Here is a 20,222-nt window from a genome sequence, read left to right on the forward strand (position 1 = left end):
TGGGAATAGGGCAATGATTCACTCTGGTACTACCATGAAGAAACACTTCTATCTCTCCCCTTCCACCAACTTTTGTCATACATCTCTGGTTTAGGCTTAGTTATAGACATTCGAAAGAGACTGGGAGCTAGGAACTAACAGACGGACTGAAACATGATGAAGACATCATGACATTATGAATATTCCTTTTAATTATACTGTGTCTCATATCCATCTATTGTAAACATATTTCACCACAGTTGATGTATTACATAATCATGCAATGCAAATGTAAACATGGTTGAGAAAAAAAAGGACACGTTGCTGGGTCAGTCCATTTGTGTCACACAGAGGGGGTCTCAGTTCTTTGGTCCGATGTTCCACCCTCTGCGGTTTTCTGCTGTGATGTGGTCCCTGTACTCAGTTCCATGGACTGTCCCCCCATTTATTTTACTGTGGTCTCCCCTGCCTCTATCACAGTAGTTGGTCCCTTGTTTGACTTGCTCTCTACCACCTCCTTAGTTTTTAACTATTTTTCATCTGACACATTGCTCCCTCCTTCCCTCTTTTTATCCCCATCCTTTTTACACAACTCTCTTTCTTCATTTGATTTGTTCCCTTCTACTCCCTGCCTCATTATCTCATCTACCTTCTGCAGACCCTCCTCCTCTTTTATGGTTTTGCATATGTTGTGCGCCAATGATTTGTTATTTTTCTTTCTCTGTGGCCCTCCTGACATCTTCTTCCTTGCTATGTTTCTCTTCTGTCTCCTTGTTCCTCTCTACCCTCTCAGCATCCAGGTCATCTGTAGGAGAGGAAAGGGAGGGACAAAATGTTATTTTCAACAGGTTAATTCCAAATTTCAAGCAATATTATTATTACTATTGAACGCACACACTTACTTGTACCCTTAGTCATGGACAGCAGTCCCATTGCAGGATTAAGGCTAATTCTCTCCTCAGGTAATGGTTGAATAGTATTAGTTGGTGTAGGGCTAGCAGAGTTAGTGGGTGTTGGACTGGAAGAGTTAGTGGGGCTATGAGTAGAAGAGTTAGTGGGACTATGAGTAACATAATTAGTGGGGATTGAGATAGTGGTGTGTGTAGTAGAATTAGTAGGTTTAGTGGTGTTGGTGGGATTTGAATGGTTAGTGGGGGTGTTGGTAGTAGAGTTAGTGGGGTTGGGGCTACTGATGAGGACAGAAGAGTTAGTGGCAGTGGTGATATTAGAACAGCCTGTAGCGATAGTGGTGACGGGGCTAGAGTTAATGGGGGTGGGGGTAGTGGTCAGGCTAGTAGAGTTAGTTGGGATGGGACTAGTAGTGTTAGTAGTGGTGTGAGTAGAAGAGAATATGGGGGAGGAAATATTGGTGGAGTTAGTTGAGTGAGTGGCAGTGGGGATAGAAGTGACAGTGGGGGAGTGATTATTAGAGATAATGGGAATCGGACTGCTAGGGATAGTAGCAGTGTAAGCAGCACAGTTAGTGGAAGTGGAGCTGGTAGAGGAAGTAGGGATAGGACTAGTAGAGTTAGTGGGGCTTGAGGTAGAAGTGAAGTTGACAGAGTTAGTTGCGCTGGTATTGTGAGTTCCGGTTTGGGTAGCGTTGGAGTCCGTGGAGTTTATGGAGATATGGGTAGGAGTGGAAGCACCATTTATAGAATTAAGGGTCGAGGTTGTTATAGTAGCAGTAGGAGATGGAGGTGGGGTAACTGAATTAGTAATTAGGGTAGTGGGGGTGGGACACAGAGAGGTAGTGGGGGTGGGAGTAGAAGTGTTGTTGCCAGCAGAAACAATTATGGAGATGGGAGTATTTAGTGTTGGAGTTGTCGAGTCAGTAGAAGTTGAGGCAGTAGTATCAGTAAGGGTAGGGGTAGAAGCATTAGTGATGGGGGTTGTTGATGTATGGGTATCAGTATTAGTGTTAACAGGTGTTGGGGCAGTAATGCTTGTAATGGTGATCGTGACTAGATTAGAGATGGACGACGCAGAGGTGGTTGGGGTGGTGGAGTCAGTGGAGGCAGGGGGAGTTGGGGTGGGGGTAATAGTGGGGATAGAGTCAAAGTTCATGTCAGTAGGGGGGTTGGAAGTTATAATATTCATAGGGCCAGATGTAGTTGTGATGGAGGTATTGGTAGTGGTTGTGGCAGGGTTAGTACTGGAGATGAAGGTGGTGGTGTTGGGGGTGGGTGCTGTAATATTGATAGGGGTAGGTGCAGACATTGTAGAGGGGATGATGTCATTGGGGATTGAATTAGAGGAAGTAGCAGTAGTAGAAACGGGGATGGAATAGTTAGTGGGATCTGGGACAGGGGAGTGAATGATGGTGTCAGTGAGAATATAAGAGTTTGTGGGATCTGGGACAGGGGAGGGAATGATGGTGTCAGTGGGAATAGAAGAGTTAGTGGGATCTGGGACAGGGGAGGGAATGATGGTGTCAGTGAGAATAGAATAGTTAGTGGGATCTGGGACAGGGGAGGGAATGATGGTGTCTGTGGGAATAGAAGAGTTAGTGGGATCTGGGACAGCGATGGGAATAGTGGTGTCAGTGGGGATAGGTTTAGAACTGGTAGGGGTATCAGTGATACTAGGGGTGGGGTCTGTGGGGGAACATGCTTCTCCTTCCTGTATTTGGGATAGGTCATTCTCAGGGGTGAGATGACCGGAGATAGTGGGAGGTGGGGTTGGGCCTCGCTTAATTATTGGCTTAGGAGGCACAGCAGGTTTCCCAGCTGACTCATGTGCGGACACACTCTGTCGGACCGCTCGTCTCGTATCTAAAGAGAAAGAAGATGAGCATAAGATACACAAAATTGTATACAATAACGTGTGTTTGTGTGTGTGTGTGTGTGTGTGTGTGTGCGTGTTTGTCTGCATGAGTGTATTTGTGCATGTGTGTGTTACCTGATGAGGTGGACATGGTCCGGGGCTTCATAAATGTGGGTGGGGGCTCAGGTTTATTATCGATGATAGTGCCTGAAACCGAGACAGAAAATGAAGGAAAACACACATCCATTACCACACACAGACTTGCACATATACTCTAGCAAGTGTTATATGAGTAAAAGGACTTACCCTCTGATTCAGCTTTTTTCATCTCTCCCTCCTGACTCTGTAGAATGGAATAAGAAGTTTTACGTTTTCCATATAGACACACAACCACATACACACTCAGATAAATGCACATACACACCTGTGTCTCTCCTGGCTGAGCTTTGGACACACCAATACGTTGTAGCATGAGCTGGAGGCGCTGCTCAAAGCCATGATGGCTGTCAGATGAGTGTTTCTGAAACGAACCAGAACCAAGGAGAAGCAGTCAGTGCCGATAAGACCAAACTAAAGAATGCTCAAAATAAAAGCAAAAACAATCCTTTCATAGGCAGTGTAGAATTTACCAAATTGCTTTAACCCATCAAATTGTTTCAAAGGGTCGGTTGAACACATTTGAACATCTACCTTCCCTTGTGCAGTGTTCTTGGTGTTCCCAGTGTTGGCTGCGGATCCAGAGAGCAGAATGAGAGACTGTGACTTCCCCTCTCTTAGCGCACGACGGGGTAGAGCCTCACCCCTCAGTGGAGTGGGACCATCAGGAGGGGTTTCTGCTTCCACTGGATCTCCTGTCACAAAGCTGTCATCCACACTCTCCTTCTCTTTCACTTTTTCATTCTCCTTCACTTGATCTTTTTCAGCTCTGGTGGCCTCCCTAAGAGGCCGAATTAGGTCGGCGATGGAGGTCTTCTTGGCCTTCCCCTCTTGGCTTCCCTCTGATTTCACAGCCCTCCGCTTTTTAAGGGTGAAGAACTCGCCCAGCTTCCTCCGTAGGGTTCTGGAAGGGGCGGGGCAAGGGGCGGCGCTAGCAGGCGCTACTTCCACTTCCTGTTCAGTAATGGGAGGTTCCTCAGACTCATTCTGTGTTTTCCTGGAGGAAGAGTCAGAGTAGCACAGGATCAGCATGTGTGTGTTTGTCAATCATAGGGCCCAAGTTTTTCCTGGCCATGTGGCCTGAGCTGGACAAGCTAGGGCCTGCATGCAGGTAATGTGGTCAGGAAAATGTTATACTTATGTACTTATTGTAGGTTGTTATGAATATGAGCATCTCATAAATTACTCAAATTTAAAGAGGTTTATTGTGAGCTGGTTAAGATGTGTTGGGGATGAGATAGTGAAGTGTCAGATTATCTAAAAATGAGTTTGGTCAGATACTCACACGGTGTCGACAGGAAGGACTCTCTTAGTAAAGAACTCTTCAACTCCCTCATCAACTCGCCCCATGTGATTAGGGACTCCATTTTCATTGTCAACCACTGATTCCTGTGTCACACCCATGCATACACGCACAGAGAAAGACATGTGTTTTACGACATCTGTGATTATTAGGTGTTTGTGTGTGAGAATGTGTGTGAGTGCAGTTAGACTACCAGAGAAATAGAAAGCAAAAGGGTTTCCAATTCGTGGAAAGAGTGCTATGTTGGATATCAGGTTACTGAGAGCAGTTTACTTCATATAGCACATAGTAATTATTACATAAAATTGTCACCTCATGGGCTCAGACTTCCCTGACACACAGAATATACACATCAACACCTCATATATCCCCTAGATCTACATTATCAGACTACCATTGGTATGTACAATTACCAATGACTGACTCAGAAAACCATTAATACCCTATGATGTCATCTCCTGTGGCACTAAGGCTGCCCATGTGATTAGGTTTGGTTTAGTTCATCCAACAAAACCAGCATTACATGTGCAACTCTGACCGTGACTGATACAGTACCAATGGCAGGCATACAATGGATAAGGTGATGATGGCTAAAGTAGAGAAAATTCACACATACCTACCAAGAAAAAGCCCACCAGCTTCAGACGAAGCATTATATAGCCCTAGAAATTAGCCACATACAATCACAATCCTATACACAAAGGCAATCCCCCCAAACAAACACTATTAGTGTTGAATATGCAAGCAGCTGGTTGCTGTTGCGATACAAGTACCTTGAATCAAGCAGGCACCAGGCATCTTCCCTCCATCCCTCCCTCTCCCCACTGTACCCTATCACATCTCCCCTCACCATTATGCCTCTACACAGCACCCATATTTTTCCATCCCTCTGTACCTGTAGTCTGCTGGGGCGGAGGTGTTGGTTTTGTCGGTGTGGTCTAGGTCTGCTGCGGGTGTAGTGCCTCAGCGCCGGCCCGCCCAATGGAAGCTCCATAAGGGGAGACACAGCACTCCGTTGTCGTGGTGCTCTGTTGCCAAGGCACGGTTGCTAAGAGCACCAGCAGCAGTATTCACTGCCTCCACCAAGGTAGGAGGGGCCAAGCTGAGCTAGACTGACAGATTTGACAACAAGGGGCCTCGCCTTTCTACCCCCCCCCCCCCTTCCTCTGAAAGCGTGAGGAAGACCAAAAGAATAAGACAGAGAAAGAATGGAGTAATTTAGAGCTTGTGTTAGAGGGAGAGTGGTGCAGGTGCACAAGGCAGTCTAGCATATATTAATTTATAATATAAATTAAGGTTCTTCATGGAACTGACCAAAATGCAGGAAGGGAACAATATGTGCTAAAATTACAAATTAATAATTGATTTTACATGGATGGGTTATAGAAAATGATTGGTGATCTAGGCAATGGGTTTCTGGTGTGTAAATCTCCAAGAAGTGATTAAAATATCAAGCAAAGAAAAACCAGGGAGGGGACTAAAATTGTGTTTTAATGAAGCACTCAATATCAGAGGGCAGATCCTCTGAAAGAAATTCAACAGGAACAACCAAAATAGTCTAGTTCACCTACTACTCCAAACAGGTTTCTAAAAAGAGACTTGTGGGCATAAGCCTTCTGTCAGAACCATGTAGCAGATAAATAGGGCAGATTATACTCTAGTGTAAACATGATCAAACATCCTATAGTGTCTATGTTTCAGTACTACATGCCATACTAAATTAGCCTAATAACGGCTGAAACTCAAGCAAATTGACTCATGATCTTTTTTTATTTGTATTATTGGCTGTCCAGTCAAACATTCTCCCACCCCTCCAATCATATCTTGCCATTCAAGCCCCCTAGCATTTCATTTTGATGGTACAAAAGAAAAAAGCATTAAACCAAAAAACAAATAAATTCTAAAAGCTTTAATTAACAAGAGCAAGGTATTGTTTTTCATTTGAAAACAGCATCACATTTTGTAAAAGCAGAATATTTCAGGTCCTCCTACCCCCCCTAACCTTTGACCCCCGAACAGCTAATTCCATGGGTGAGAGCACATGATAATTGTTTTTAGACGGACAACAGAGCACAAGCAGAGGGCCAACATGAAGAGATCAAATGTGGGCCAAAATATGCAACAGAGAAGGCATTCTGGAGGGCATATAGAACATAATTGATAGCAGAATGAGCACATGATTTGACATAAGACATCATCATGATGTAAAACACCTCCCTCTCCTTACATCTTTTCCAGTGACAACAGTCTGCATAATGTTATCCAGATTCTGTATACAAACATAATTCAACATGAGGGTGTCAGAAGTTTCGCAGTGGGATATAGATAGAGATCGCAAGAGAGAAAAATAAGCTCTTAAAAAAATAGAATGGGCTAAAGGTATCTTTAGACATGTCCCAGGCATTATCATCAACATCAGAGAAAGATCTCAGGTTATAACTGGGGTGTGCATGTGTGGTATACGTGTATGTTTGATAGTGGGTACAATGGGGTGTATGTTAGTGTACAGATAGGGGACACTTTGTATTGTTAGATGTAGACAGAGACTTCGTCTTCATCACCGGTCCATCATACTGAGAATCATTTCAGGAGTGAGGTCACCGTTGGGGGGACCCTCTGTGACAGACAGTGCCATTTCCTGCACCACCTCCTCCCCCTGGAGTGACTCTTCTACCTGATTGGCAGGTTCTCCTTTGGCATGCTCCACCTCTACTGCTGGCTCCTCATCCTCGACAGCTTCTTCCTCCTGGCTCGCCTGCTCGGCTTTCATCTCTTTCTTCACGATGATGTCATCCACCTCACCTGTGGCCTCATCCTCCACCCGGATGATTGCCGCCGCTGAGGGAAGAAGACAACCACTTTTACACATCTGTCCAGCTGTTTTGGGACTTTTGAGTCCCTCGGGTACTGATTAGTGATCTGCACCTGATTAAATATGTGAAGGCCAAAGTATTCACTCGATGCTATGTCTGCATGAAAAGTGATTCCTTCAAGAAATTAAGTAGGGAGGGTGGTATTTTTATTCCAACAAGGTACCAGAGTGACACTCACTTGGGGCAGGTTTGGCCTTGGGAGGTCTTCCACGTTTCCTCTTGGCTGGCGGGCCAACAGGGGCAGGGACAGGGACCACCGGTGGTGCCTGCTCCACCTCAATCTCAGCTAGCAGCTCCTCCTCCTCTTCCTCAATGTCATCCAGCTCAGGCTCTGTGGAAGAGAGGAACAAGAAAAAACGGATTTTAGCGATGTACTCTTAAGGTGCATAGTAAACAATATTACATGATATTGTTGCATTGCATGTATAAGAACAATAAAGTGAACTGTGACTTGGTCGTACCGGTGTCGTCATCGTCGTCATCCCGTCTGGAGCGCATCTTCCTCTTCCTGCCGCGGCGGTCTTTCTTGGGCGGGGTTCCGTTCTCATCGCCGGTGTTCTCTCCGTTACAGTTCTCTGCGTGACGCAGCATGGTGTTCTGAGGAGCAAAGAGTCATATACAGTGCCTTCAGAAAACAGTGAGATAGTCAATGGGCTGGATGATTCCCTTCATCACTCATCTTGAAAAAATGTATACTAAAACCACGCAAATAAACCATTAACATAATGAAAAAAATCTAATGATTTATTGAAATAGCATGGGCGACCTAGAAAAACTAATTTGTACAATTTAAGGCCATGTGGCAAATGCAGGTATTAGGGGGTGAGCATGTGGGTCTGGGCAGATGAGATGTTGTTGTTGTTCGTATGTGTATGTTTAACTGGTTTAAAAAGAATGGAAAATGAAAGAAATCAAAAAATTTAAACAGGGATTCATACCCGTTGACTTATTCCACTTTGTTGTGTTAGATTCTCTCGCACCCATTTAAACACAATACTCCATAATGACAGAGTGAAAACATGTTTAGAAATGTTTGCACATTTAAAGATAAATACAGAAATCTCATTTACATAAGTATTCACATCCCTTTGGTATGACACTCCAAATTGAGCTCATGTACATCCAATTTCCTTTGATCATACTTGAGATGTCACTACAACGTGATTAGTCCACCTGTGACTAATTAAATTGTTTGGGCATGATTTAGAAAGAAACACCCGTCTATATATGGTCCCACAGTTAACAGTGCATGTCAGAGCAGAAACTATACCATGAACTCCAAGGAACAATCAGAATTGTGATGAGACATCTGGGAAGGGTATAAAACCATTTCTAGAGTGTTCAAAGTTTCAAAGAGCACAGTGGTCTCCATCATCGGGACATTGTAAAAATACGGAACTATCCAAACTCTGCCTAGAACTGAGCAACCATGCAAGAAGGACCTAGGTCAGGGAGGTGACCAAGAACCCAATGACCACTGACAGAACTACAGAGTTCCATGGCTAAGATGGGAGAATCTGCCAGAAGGACAACAGTATATACAGCACTTCCCCAATCTGGGCTTTATGGGAGTGGGCAGACGGAAGCCATTACTGAGATAAAGGCACCAGCATGCCTGGAGTTTGCAAAAAGGCACGTGAAAGACCATAAGTCAAAAGATTGTGGTCTGATAAAGAATTTAACTGTTTGGTCTGAATGCAAAGCACTATGTTTGGAGAAAACCAGGCACAGCTCATCACCCCTTCAACACCATCCCTACCGTGAAGCATGGATGTGGCAGCATCATGCTATGGGGATGTTTTTCAGTGGTAGGGACTGGGAGACTGGTAGGAAGAGGGAACAATGAATGGAGGCAAATAAAGACAAATCATTGATGAGAACCTGCTTCAGAGTGCAAAATGACCTGAGACTGGGATGAAGATTTACGTTCCAACTGAAAAATGACCAAGCATACAGCCAAAGGAACGCTGGAATGGCTTCAGAACAAGAATGTGAGAGTCCTTGACGGGCCCAGTGAAAGCCCAGACACGAATCCCATTGAAAACCGGTGGAAGATTGCTGTTCACCGCGCTCCCCATCGAACGTAAAGATAGCCTTTAAAAAGCAACGATTCCCTTTGAAAAACACCACGTGGCCCCGATGAGTCAGAAACTAGCGTCAAAATTATTATTACAAGTGTAAACATGATAATTTGGGACAGTCAGTCGTCTAAAACATTCATGCATCACAACGGGTAAATTAAGATTGTTTTGATCTGACAATGTTCATTTGCCCACTATGGGATGAACAGCTGCAGTGATTGCACTCAATCCAATAGCATAGACAGTGTGACAGACCTGCTCAACAGCTCCGAATGTTCACATCAAACACCCTGCAAAAAAAATGTTTGCTTGAGAAATACTGCACCAAACACCTTAGTTAGAAACAAAATTGTGTAAGCAAAACATCCTTGGCAAAAACATACAAATTATTTACAGAATGGGTTATGTTAGATGTATTCAAATGTAACCAAATGCAGAATTGGTCAGGAAAGACTGAAATCTCATTTTTAATAAGCAACAGAAAAAACACCTGACAATTGGCATGTTCAGTGGCTCTTTAACAGAGCTTGAGAAGATCTGGAAGAAATGTGAGAACATTCCAAATCCAGAAGGTGATACCCAAGACGACTCATAAAGCTGCAAAAGGTGCTTCTACAAGGTATTGACTCAGAGGTGTAAATACTTATGGAAATGAGATATTTCTGTATTTAATTTACAATATATTTGGAAATATTTCTAAAAACAAGTTTTCACTTTGTGATTATGGGTATTGCGTGTAGATGGGTGAGAGAAAAAAATATTTTGAAATCAGGCTGTAAAACTAAATGTGGAAGAAGTCAAGGGGTATGAATACTTTCTGAAGGCACTAAGACCACAACACACTGTGGAGCATCTAGGCTTCAATCCTCCCCAACCTGGTGGGAGGGTGTGTTTTTTGAGTGTCCTGTATCCTGCTCAGGAGGGTATGCATTTGGATGTGAATGAGTCCTTTAGCCTGCAGTGTGGATGTGTGTTGTTCCCTTACCCTGCGAGTAAAGGTCTTGCCACACTTGCTGCAGACGAAGGCAGTGGGGATGAAGTTGGGATCATGGTAACGTTTGAAATGCATGTCTAGTAGCTGCTTCTGCCGGAAAGTTTTCTCACATTGGCTGCAGGCGTACGGCTTCTCCCCTGTGTGTGTGCGTCTGTGCATGATCATGTGACGCTCCTAGGGGTCAGAGGTTATACATAGGACAGTCAGTGAATACACCGAGGTCTAGAACAGTTTCCAGCTGATTCCAAACATATCCATGGGAGGCATCTCAATTGTCTAAAGTGGCCTCTTCTCCTCATCTCTGAGATTGATGATGGCAAATATCTGGTGGATCTCCACCATTTCAAATCAGGGAAGATTGTGAGGAAACAAGTAGAGGTGGTCTCTATCACGTACCTGTCTGCAGCAATAGTCACACTGGTCGCACTTGAAGCGCTTCTCGTTCTTGTGGGATTTCTGGTGCTGGATGAGTGCGTAACGCTCGTGGAACATAGCGTCACAGTAACGACACTTCCTGCCCATCTCCATGAACGAATGCTGCTTCCGCAAGTGCACACCTGAGAGTGAAAAAGGAAGGAAGGGATAATCCAAATGTAAGGAACACAGACTGATTCACTCAAGGTTACAAGACCGTATTTCAGCAGAGGAGATATGACTGTGCACAAGCGAGTCGCTTACCCAGGTCGCTCTTGCGGGCGATGACCGTGTCACAGTGGGGGCAGTGGAATTTGGCCACATTCTCTGTGTGCTTCTGCAGGATGTGCATCTTCATGGTGCCGCTCTGCGTGAAACGAGCATGGCAGATGTAGCACTCATATGGCTTCTCACCTGCCAGAGAGAGGGACGCTTTATTAGGTTGTATGTGAGGCAGATACACGTGTGTGTGTGTGCGTGTATATATAAACTTAGCAAAAAAAGAAATGTCCTCTCACTGTCAACTGCATTTACTTTCAGCAAACTTAACATGTGTAAATATTTGTAGACCCCACTCTCCGATCCAACAGGTCCCAGACGTGCTCAATGGGATTGAGATCCGGGCTCTTCGCTGGCCATGGCAGAACATGGGCATTCCTGTCTTGCAGGAAATCACGCACAGAACGAGCAGTATGGTTGGTAGCATTATCACGCTGGAGGCTCATGTCAGGATGAGCCTGCAGGAAGGGTACCACATGAGGGAGAAGGATGTCTTCCCTGTAACGCACAGCATTGCGATTGCCTGCAATGACAACAAGCTTAGTCCGATGATGCTGTAACACATCGCCCCAGACCATGACGGACCCTACACCTCCAAATCGATCCTGCTCCAGAGAACAGGCCACGGTGTAAGGCTCATTCCTTCGATGATAGCTAAACAACGTGCCATTGGAACACAGGAGAGGAGGTTGCTGATAATGGGTCTCTGCCTATGTAGATATTCTGCCGTTTCCAGCTACAATAGTCACTTACAATGTAGACATTGTTAATGTTGTATTTCTGATCAATGTTATTTTAAATGGACCAAAAATTAGCTTCTTTCAAAAACAAGGATATTTCTTAGTGACCCCAAACTTTTGAACGGTAGTGTGAAAATAAAGAAATATATATTCACACAAACAAAAGTATGTGGTCACCCCTTCAAATTAGCGGATTGGGCTAATTAAGCCACACTCGTTGCTGACAGGTGTATAAAATTGAGCACACCGCCATGCAATCTCCATAGACAAACACCGGCAGTAGAATGGCCTGAAGAGCTCAGTGACTTTCAATGTGGCACCGTCATTTTATTTATTTAACTAGGCAAGCCAGTTAGCATCAAATTCTTATTTACAATGACGGCCTACCCCGGCTAAACCCGAATGACACTAGGCCAATTGTGCACCGCCCCATGGGACTCCCAATCATGGCCGGTTGTGATGCAGCTGAAATGCAGTGCCTTAGACCGCTGCGCCACTTGGAAGCCTCCTTTCCAACAAGTGAATTTGTCAAATTTCTGCCCTGCTAGAGCTGCCCCGGTCAACTATAAGTACTGTTATTGTGCATTGGAAACGTCTAGGAGCAACAAAGGCTCAGCCGCGAAGTAGTAGGCTACACAAGCTCACAGAATGGAACCGCCGAGTGCAGAAGCGCATAAAAGTAATCTGTCCTCGGTTGCAACACAATAACTGTTCGTCGGGAGCTTCATGAAATGGGTTTCCATGGCCGATCAACAGCACACAAGCCTAAGATCACCATGCACAATTCCAAGTGTCGGCTGAAGTGGTGTAAAGCTTTCTGCCATTTGACTCTGGAGCAGTGGAAACGCGTGTTCTGGAGTGATGAATCACGCTTCACCATCTGGCAGTCCGTCGGACGAATACAGGTTTGGCGGATGCTAGGAAAACACTACCTGCCCCAATGCATAGTGCCAATTGTAAAGTTAGGTGGAGGAGGAATAATGGTCTGGGACTGGTTTCCATAGTTAAGGCCCTAAGGGAAATCTTAACGCTACAGCATACAATGACAGTCAAGACGATTCTGTGCTTCCAACTTCGTGGCAACAGCTTGGGGAAGGCCCTTTCCGGTTTCAGCATGACAATGCCACAACATCAGTGCCCAACCTCACTAATGCGCTTGTGGAAAGCCTTCCCAGAAGAGTGGAGGCTGTTATAGCAGCAAAGGGGGGACCAACTCCATATTAATGCCCATGATTTTGGAATGACATGTTCGACGAGCAGGTGTCCATATACTTTTGGTCAAGTAGTGTAGCATCGAACAACAGAACTAAAATCAGGAATACTTGGGTGTAAGGCCGAGAGATAGGGGTGTGTGTTACCTGAGTGTGTCCTCATGTGTCTCTTCAGTTTGTAGGTATCTCGGCTGGCGTAGCTGCACAGACTGCACTGGAAGGGCCTCTCGCCTGTATGGGAGCGGATGTGTCTCTTCAGCTTACTCACCTGGGGCAAAGAGAGAGAAACATTTAAACAACATTCCAGTTATACATTGCAAATTAGTTCACAGCTAGATAACATGTAAAAATAGATCAGAGGTGCGTACTTACCTCCACACTGGCGTAGTCACACATGGAGCACTTGAAGGGTTTCTCGAATGTGTGTTTGTAGCGACGATGACGCACCAGCTCTCCACTGGTCACAAATGCCATGTCACAATCTTGGCATTTATGAGGACGAGTGCCTAAAACGGAGGGGGCAGTGGCAATAGTTAACATAAGTAACACTCACCCTATCCATTCAATAAGGATACAGTGCCTTGCGAAAGTATTCGGCCCCATTGAACTTTGCGACCTTTTGCCACATTTCAGGCTTCAAACAAAGATATAAAACTGTATTTTTTTGTGATGAATCAACAACAAGTGGGACACATTCATGAAGTGGAACGACATTTATTGGATATTTCAAACTTTTTTAACATATCAAAAACTGAAAAATTGGGCGTGCAAAATTATTCAGCCCCTTTACTTTCAGGGCAGCAAACTCTCTCCAGAAGTTCAGTGAGGATCTCTGAATGATCCAATGTTGACCTAAATGACTAATGATGATAAATACAATCCACCTGTGTGTAATCAAGTCTCCGTATAAATGCACCTGCACTGTGATAGTCTCAGAGGTCCGTTAAAAGCGCAGAGAGCATCATGAAGAACAAGGAACACACCAGGCAGGTCCGAGATACTGTTGTGAAGAAGTTTAAAGCCGGATTTGGATACAAAAAGATTTCCCAAGCTTTAAAACATCCCAAGGAGCACTGTGCAAGCGATAATATTGAAATGGAAGGAGTATCAGATCACTGCAAATCTACCAAGACCTGGCCGTCCATCTAAACTTTCAGCTCATACAAGGAGAAGACTGATCAGAGATGCAGCCAAGAGGCCCATGATCACTCTGGATGAACTGCAGAGATCTACAGCTGAGGTGGGAGACTCTGTCCATAGGACAACAATCAGTCGTATATTGCACAAATCTGGCCTTTATTGAAGAGTGGCAAGAAGAAAGCCATTTCTTAAAGATATCCATAAAAAGTGTTGTTGAAAGTTTGCCACAAGCCACACCAAACATGTGGAAGAAGGTGCTCTGGTCAGATGAAACCAAAATTCAACTTTTTGGCAACAATGCAAAACGTTATGTTTGGCGTAAAAGCAACACAGCTGAACACACCATCCCCACTGTCAAACATGGTGGTGGCAGCATCATGGTTTGGGCCTGCTTTTCTTCAGCAGGGACAGGGAAGATGGTTAAAATTGATGGGAAGATGGATGGAGCCAAATACAGGACCATTCTGGAAGAAAACCTGATGGAGTCTGCAAAAGACCTGAGACTGGGACGGAGATTTGTCTTCCAACAAGACAATGATCCAAAACATAAAGCAAAATCTACAATGGAATGGTTCAAAATTCTACAATGGAATGGCACGCCCAATTTTTCAGTTTTTGATTTGTTAAAAAAGTTTGAAATATCCAATAAATGTTGTTCCACTTCATGAATGTGTCCCACTTGTTGTTGATTCATCACAAAAAAATACAGTTTTATATCTTTATGATTGAAGCCTGAAATGTGGCAAAAGGTCACAAAGTTCAAGGGGGCCGAATACTTTCGCAAGGCACTGTAAATACAGTTGAAGTCAGAAGTTTACATACACCTTAGCCAAATACATTTAAACTCAGGTTCACAAATCCTGACATTTAATCCTAGTAAAAATTCACTTTCTTAGGTCAGTTAGGATCACTTTATTTTAAGAATGTGAAATGTCTGAATAATAGTAGAGAGAAGGATTTATTTAAGTTTGTATTTCTTTTATCACATTCCCAGTGGGTCAGAAATTTTAATACACGCAATGCTACCAAATACTAATTGACTTTAAATGGTTTAACTTGGGTCATTCGTTTCAGGTAGCCTTCCACAAGCTTCCTACAATAAGTTGGGTGAATTTTGGACCATTCCTCCTGACAGAGCTGGTGTAACCGAGTCAGGTTGGTAGGCCTCCTTGCTCGCACACGCTTTTTCAGTTCTGCACACAAATTTTCTAGAGGATTGAGGTCAGGGCTTTATAATAGCCACTCCAACATCTTGACTTTGTTGTCCTTAAGCCATTTTGCCACAATGTTGGGAGTATGCTTGGGGTCATTGTCCATTTGGAAGACCCATTTGTGACCAAGCTTTGCCTTCCTGACATCTTGAGATGTTGCTTCAATATATCGACAAATTTTCCTTCCCTTCCTCATGAAGCCATCTATTTTGTGAAGTGCACCAGTCCTTCCTGCAGCAAAGCACCCCCACAACATGATACAGAACGCGTTACCTTCCTGAGCGGTATGACGGCTGCATGGTCCCATGGTGTTTATACTTGCGTACTATTGTTTGTACAGATGAACGTGGTACCTTCAAGCATTTGGAAATTGCTCCCAAGGATGAACTAGACTTGTGGAGGTCTACAATTTTTTTTCTGCGGTCTTGGCTGATTTCTTTTGATTTTCCCATGTCAAGCAAAGAGGCAGAGTTTGAAGGTAGGCCTTGAAATACATCCACAGGTACACCCCCAATTGACTCAAATTATGTCAACTAGCATATTATATAATTTTCTGGAATTTTCCAAGCTGTTTAAAGGCACAGTCAACTTAGTGTATGTAAACGTCAGACCCACTGGAATTGTGATACAGTGAATTATAAGTGAAATAACCTGTCTGTAAACAATAGTTTGAAAAATTACTTGCATCATGCACAAAGGAGATGTCCTAACCGACTTGCAAAGACGACAGTTTGTTAACAAGAAATTTGTGGAGTGGTTGAAAAACAAGTTTTAATGACTCCAACCTAAGTGTTTGTAAACTTCCGACTTCAACTGTACATATATATTTTTTAAACAGCCTGTGACTGAACATGTGAGTCTGTAGATACCTGTGTGTGTGTTGAGGTGGTTCCTCAGCAGTGTGACCGTTCTGAAGGCCCTCCCACACAGATGGCATTTGTGTGGCCTCTCATCTGTGTGGCTCTTCATGTGGCGGTCCAGGTTAGAGCGCCGGGGGCAGGTGTAGCTACACAGCTCACACTGGAACGTCTTCTTCACACCTGAGAGACAAAAGAGGTTATTAAACACATACAAAAATAGACAGCGAAATGACGTTGCCACGAGCAGCACCACAAATATTGAGACGAGCGAAATTCATGATGCCACGCTCACTGTGACACAGTGTTTGCACAGGCTCGCATCACGCTGTTAAGAGAGTGGTAGCCACGGGACCAAAACAGCACAGAAGTTGAGCCTTGCGCCTCAACGCTCATAGTTGTTGCGGAAATTGACCCACTATGCGTTCTACTTGCTGCATCTACGTCATCGCCGAGTCTCCCTTTAACACACACAGATCTCCTCCCCACACCCCAAAAGAGGGGTTGCCACATCCCCACTTAGACACAAAACTTGACCTTTCACACAACTCTGACCTTTCTTTTTTATCTTAGTGGGTTTGGGCGGCTTCATGTTGCCCACAACCTTCTCAGCATTGACCTCAGAGAGCATCCCCTCCTGCTGCTCCTCCTCAAAGTCATACACAGACACGTCCATGTCTCGCTCCCCCTCCCCGTAACGCAGGCGGCTCTTCTTGCCCTTCTTCCCCTTGCGGATGCCAGCAGTTGGTTGGTAATCTGGGTCTTTTGACCATGTCTGGTCCTCTACTTGGGGCTCAGCTTCCTCCTCCTCCTCCTCCTCCCCATGGATCACCTGGAGCTCATCCTGGGCTGCCTGCAGTTCTTCCTGCTCAACTGTCTCCACCTCTCCATTCGCCCCCACCTTCACCACCTACACCAGACAAAAACAATTTGCCAGGAAGGAGTTAGAGTTGTATTATAGTCAGTGCATGTCACCAGAGCCTTCAGGCCAAAGTGTGTATAGAAACATTAAGCAGGATATTAAAATTATTGTTTAAAGTGTGTGTGTAGTTGAGTAGCATCCGACCTGGAAGCCCTCGGGCAGAGGGAGGGTGTGGCAGATCACTGGCTCTGCCTCAGTATTGCCTGCTGAGGCGTCAACGAAGCTGGCCTGGAGCTCTTCCACGGTGGCTGTAGTGACAGGGACCTGCACCAGCTGCAGCTGTCCAAGCCCCAGCGCTGCACTCGTCTGATCCATGTTCCCCTCCATGTTCACAACCTAAAGTCAAGACACAGTCAGGGTCAGTCAGTTCTCTGAATAATTTATGCCTACAAGTTTGGCTTACAAGGAATATCTTACAAACCTCTCTCAACGTAAACTAACAAATCACACTAACCTGCAGGGTGATGATCTGTCCCTCGTCTCCCCCGGTGACCGTCACTGTTCCGCCCCCTTCAAGGACCTCAGTCTTCATCTGTAGCAGGGCAGGGTCAAGGGTCGAGTCCAGGGTGTCCATCACCATCATTTCAACATTCCCCGTCACATCTTGGGGTGCCACACCCCCCTCCATCAGGGAAGCCTCTGCAGTCTGGAGCAGCTCTGCTCCCTCCCCACTGTCCTGGAGACCCTCGACCTGAGCGGTCTCAATGGAAACGACTTCACCCTCCATAGAAACGACCTGATAACACCAGAAGAATTTTTAAAGAAATAACTTTGAAGCATAGTGGTTAGAGCGTTGGACTAGTAACCGGAAGGTTGCAAGTTCAAATCCCCGAGCTGACAAGGTACAAATCTGTCATTCTGCCCCTGAACAGGCAGTTAACCCACTGTTCCTAGGCCGTCATTGAAAATAAGAATTTTTCTTAACTGACTTGCCTAGTTAAATAAAGGTAAAATCAAAAGAAATAAAAAAAGCATGATACACTATATACACACAAAAGTATGTGGACACCCCTTCAAATGACTGGATTCGGCTATTTCAGCCACACACTTTGCTGACAAGTGTATAAAATCGATGCGCACAGCCATGCAATCTCCATAGACAAACATTGTCAGTAGACAATTCTATACTTCCAACTTTGTGGCAACAGTTTGGGGAAGGCCCTTTCCTGTTTCAGCGATACATAAATGGTTTGTCGTGATCGTTGTGGAAGAACTTGACTGGCCTGCACATTGTCCTGACCTCAACCCCATCCCAAAGGTGTTTGATGAATTGGAAAGCCGACTGCAAGCCAGGCCTAATTGCCGAACACCAGCTGAATATTTGATCTTTAATCCTGCTTCTCTGTCTACCAACCATTTGACAAAAGTCCCAATAAAAAAAACAGCATTCCCAAAATAAGCAGATCATTTTTTATATATATAAGAAACTCACTGATAAAAGGAACCTACCCTGTTCACCCTCATGTGTCTTGCCCCGGTATTGCTGATGTTTTTGTAACATTACCGTGCGGGTTATAGAGGGAGCTCGAGCTCTCATGACAAGTTTTAAATCGAAAGGCGGCTGTAGGCGGACCAGGCTGGCGCGATGGGACGTGGTGCGGATGATAGCTTCTGAAGAAGAAATCTACTCTCCGTGCTCGCAGACATATTTGGGCTACATATTAAGAGATGACTCTACATTCCCTCCTTCCGTGTTTACTCTCGGGAACCTTTGTGAAACGTTACCTAGTTACCGAGCCAACTTAACTAGAGCCCCATTTTGTGAAACCGTAAAATAGCTTGAATCCATAGAAAGTATTATACAATTCGTGTTGATATATTAGAACCAAAGGATTGTTGTAGAACATCGACTAAAATAACTACCCATGCAGTAAATCTGAAATACTACAGAAGAGATTTATTGATTAGATTTTTTTTCTTCCGAAGTGTTGCACCGTGAGTGATTGGACACATTAAGGATGTTACATTGATACAACGTATACATCGACAAAGTTTAAACTCAATGTTAAGCTTTCGTTCTAGAACCCGGAGACGCAGGTTCTCTTCTCAAAAGAGGAAACAAAGGGCATGAGAAGATGGACGCCTGGCCTAAACAAGCCACTAAACATTAAGGCGTTTATAAAGCCATCTGTGCCTTAATACGAAGCAATAGCAGTCCAAATACACTAATACGTTTAACAGAAGCTCTAACTTCTGGGTTATAAATGTTTTTAGTAAATTTCGATAACGATAGAGGGAGACAAACACCCCCCCGCCAGTCGCCTGGACCGCGAGCCCCACCGTGACACCTAGAGGCCGACGACAGCTCCTACAAAAATGCCCCCTTCATCGGAGAAAGTGCCGTTTTACCTGCTCCTCGGTCTTCCTTTTTCTGGTAAATTTGCTTGAGCGCTCAGTGCTTGTTCGGTCTTCCTCTGGCAACGGTAGGGAAGATTGCCCTTGCGTCCCAGCGCAATTAATCCTCTAACGCTTTGACAGAGTTATCTCGACACAAAATGGTGGCCTCGAGCGAGCGAGTGTGCATGCGCAGACAGAGGCCCGACGGGAGAAGTGGGAGGGGGGTAGTGCAGCAGTTGTGTGGCAGTGACGTCTGAGCGCCAGTTTTGAATTCCAGGGTTCGTGGGCGTGGTTCTGGGCGAACAGTTGTTTCCACATGACAAAAAAAAGTTGTATTTTTTCTATAATTAGTTTGCGTTACCTTAATAGGGATATATTTCACTATGAAAATAAAAAATATTTCAAGACTACCATGCAACCACAGCATAAATGCATGCTTGTAAGAATAGTTTGTGAAAGATGTTGCTTTCATTATATAACAAATATGTATTTTGGGGCTGGGAAGGATTGAAGCAGGCCATGATAGTGTATGCTTGACTTGGGCAAGAGCTCACTGGAGCTGAGTACCTGCACCTCCAACGTTCTACTGCTTGAGCTCCTAATCCTCTTATAAAATATTAGCTCAAAAGTATTGTGGAGCTCCTGCACCTAAAAATATACAGTACCGGCACCAAACATTTGTACCAGCACCTATTTTAGTCCAAGTCAAGCACTGTGTATATCCCATATACCTCCTTCCAATTATCAATAATTTAGTTAAAGGTTAAAATAATATTGTGGGAATATGTTTGGCCTCCTCCATCATGACCCAGGAGAGGGCAGTACAGTTTAGAAAGATGTTAGTCTGGTAGTCATGGATGTAAAAGTGCTGCTTTTTGGGTATTGGATGCCAGCACAGAACATTTGAGGGGTTTTGTTTCATTGTTGTCATTCTCAAATACTGATTTTAAAGCACACCG

The 20,222-nt window shown here is 44.5% G+C and overlaps 2 protein-coding genes across 2 annotated transcripts; both read right to left on the bottom strand.

The window, feature by feature from the left end:
* Positions 1-315: 315 nt before the first annotated feature.
* LOC110526437 (uncharacterized) lies at positions 316-5,264 on the bottom strand. The gene is given in 10 exon segments (XM_090238719.1): positions 316-474; positions 476-688; positions 690-784; positions 882-2,753; positions 2,881-2,952; positions 3,052-3,088; positions 3,170-3,265; positions 3,436-3,898; positions 4,187-4,290; positions 5,100-5,264. Coding segments are annotated over 10 exon segments (3,072 nt in total). The 5' UTR covers positions 5,199-5,264; the 3' UTR covers positions 316-453.
* Positions 5,265-5,955: 691 nt separating this feature from the next.
* LOC110526438 (transcriptional repressor CTCF) lies at positions 5,956-19,518 on the bottom strand. The gene is made up of 13 exons (XM_021607424.3): positions 19,276-19,518; positions 17,381-17,662; positions 17,071-17,262; positions 16,560-16,914; positions 16,017-16,187; positions 13,169-13,302; positions 12,944-13,064; positions 10,831-10,980; positions 10,549-10,709; positions 10,144-10,326; positions 7,539-7,674; positions 7,256-7,408; positions 5,956-7,042 (listed from the first exon to the last, which is right to left on the bottom strand). The coding sequence occupies exons 2-13, from the start codon at positions 17,651-17,653 to the stop codon at positions 6,762-6,764; spliced, it is 2,310 nt and encodes a 769-aa protein (XP_021463099.3). The 5' UTR covers positions 17,654-17,662; positions 19,276-19,518; the 3' UTR covers positions 5,956-6,761.
* Positions 19,519-20,222: the final 704 nt, after the last annotated feature.

The sequence above is a fragment of the Oncorhynchus mykiss genome, chromosome 6, assembly GCF_057628025.1.
Source record: "Oncorhynchus mykiss isolate SJ-2025 chromosome 6, ASM5762802v1, whole genome shotgun sequence".
NCBI lineage: Eukaryota > Metazoa > Chordata > Actinopteri > Salmoniformes > Salmonidae > Oncorhynchus > Oncorhynchus mykiss.

What these genes read in the sequence shown, in the direction of transcription:
- LOC110526438 (XM_021607424.3), bottom strand. Translation starts at nt 17,653, where the DNA reads ATGGAGGGTGAAGTCGTTTCCATTGAGACCGCTCAGGTCGAGGGTCTC. An exon ending in ACACATGAGGACACACTCAG is followed by an intron (nt 10,981 to 12,943) that starts GTAACACACACC and finishes TCTCTCTGGCAG; the next exon opens with GTGAGAAGCCATATGAGTGC. An exon ending in GCAAGACCTTTACTCGCAGG is followed by an intron (nt 7,675 to 10,143) that starts GTAAGGGAACAA and finishes TTTGCTCCTCAG; the next exon opens with AACACCATGCTGCGTCACGC.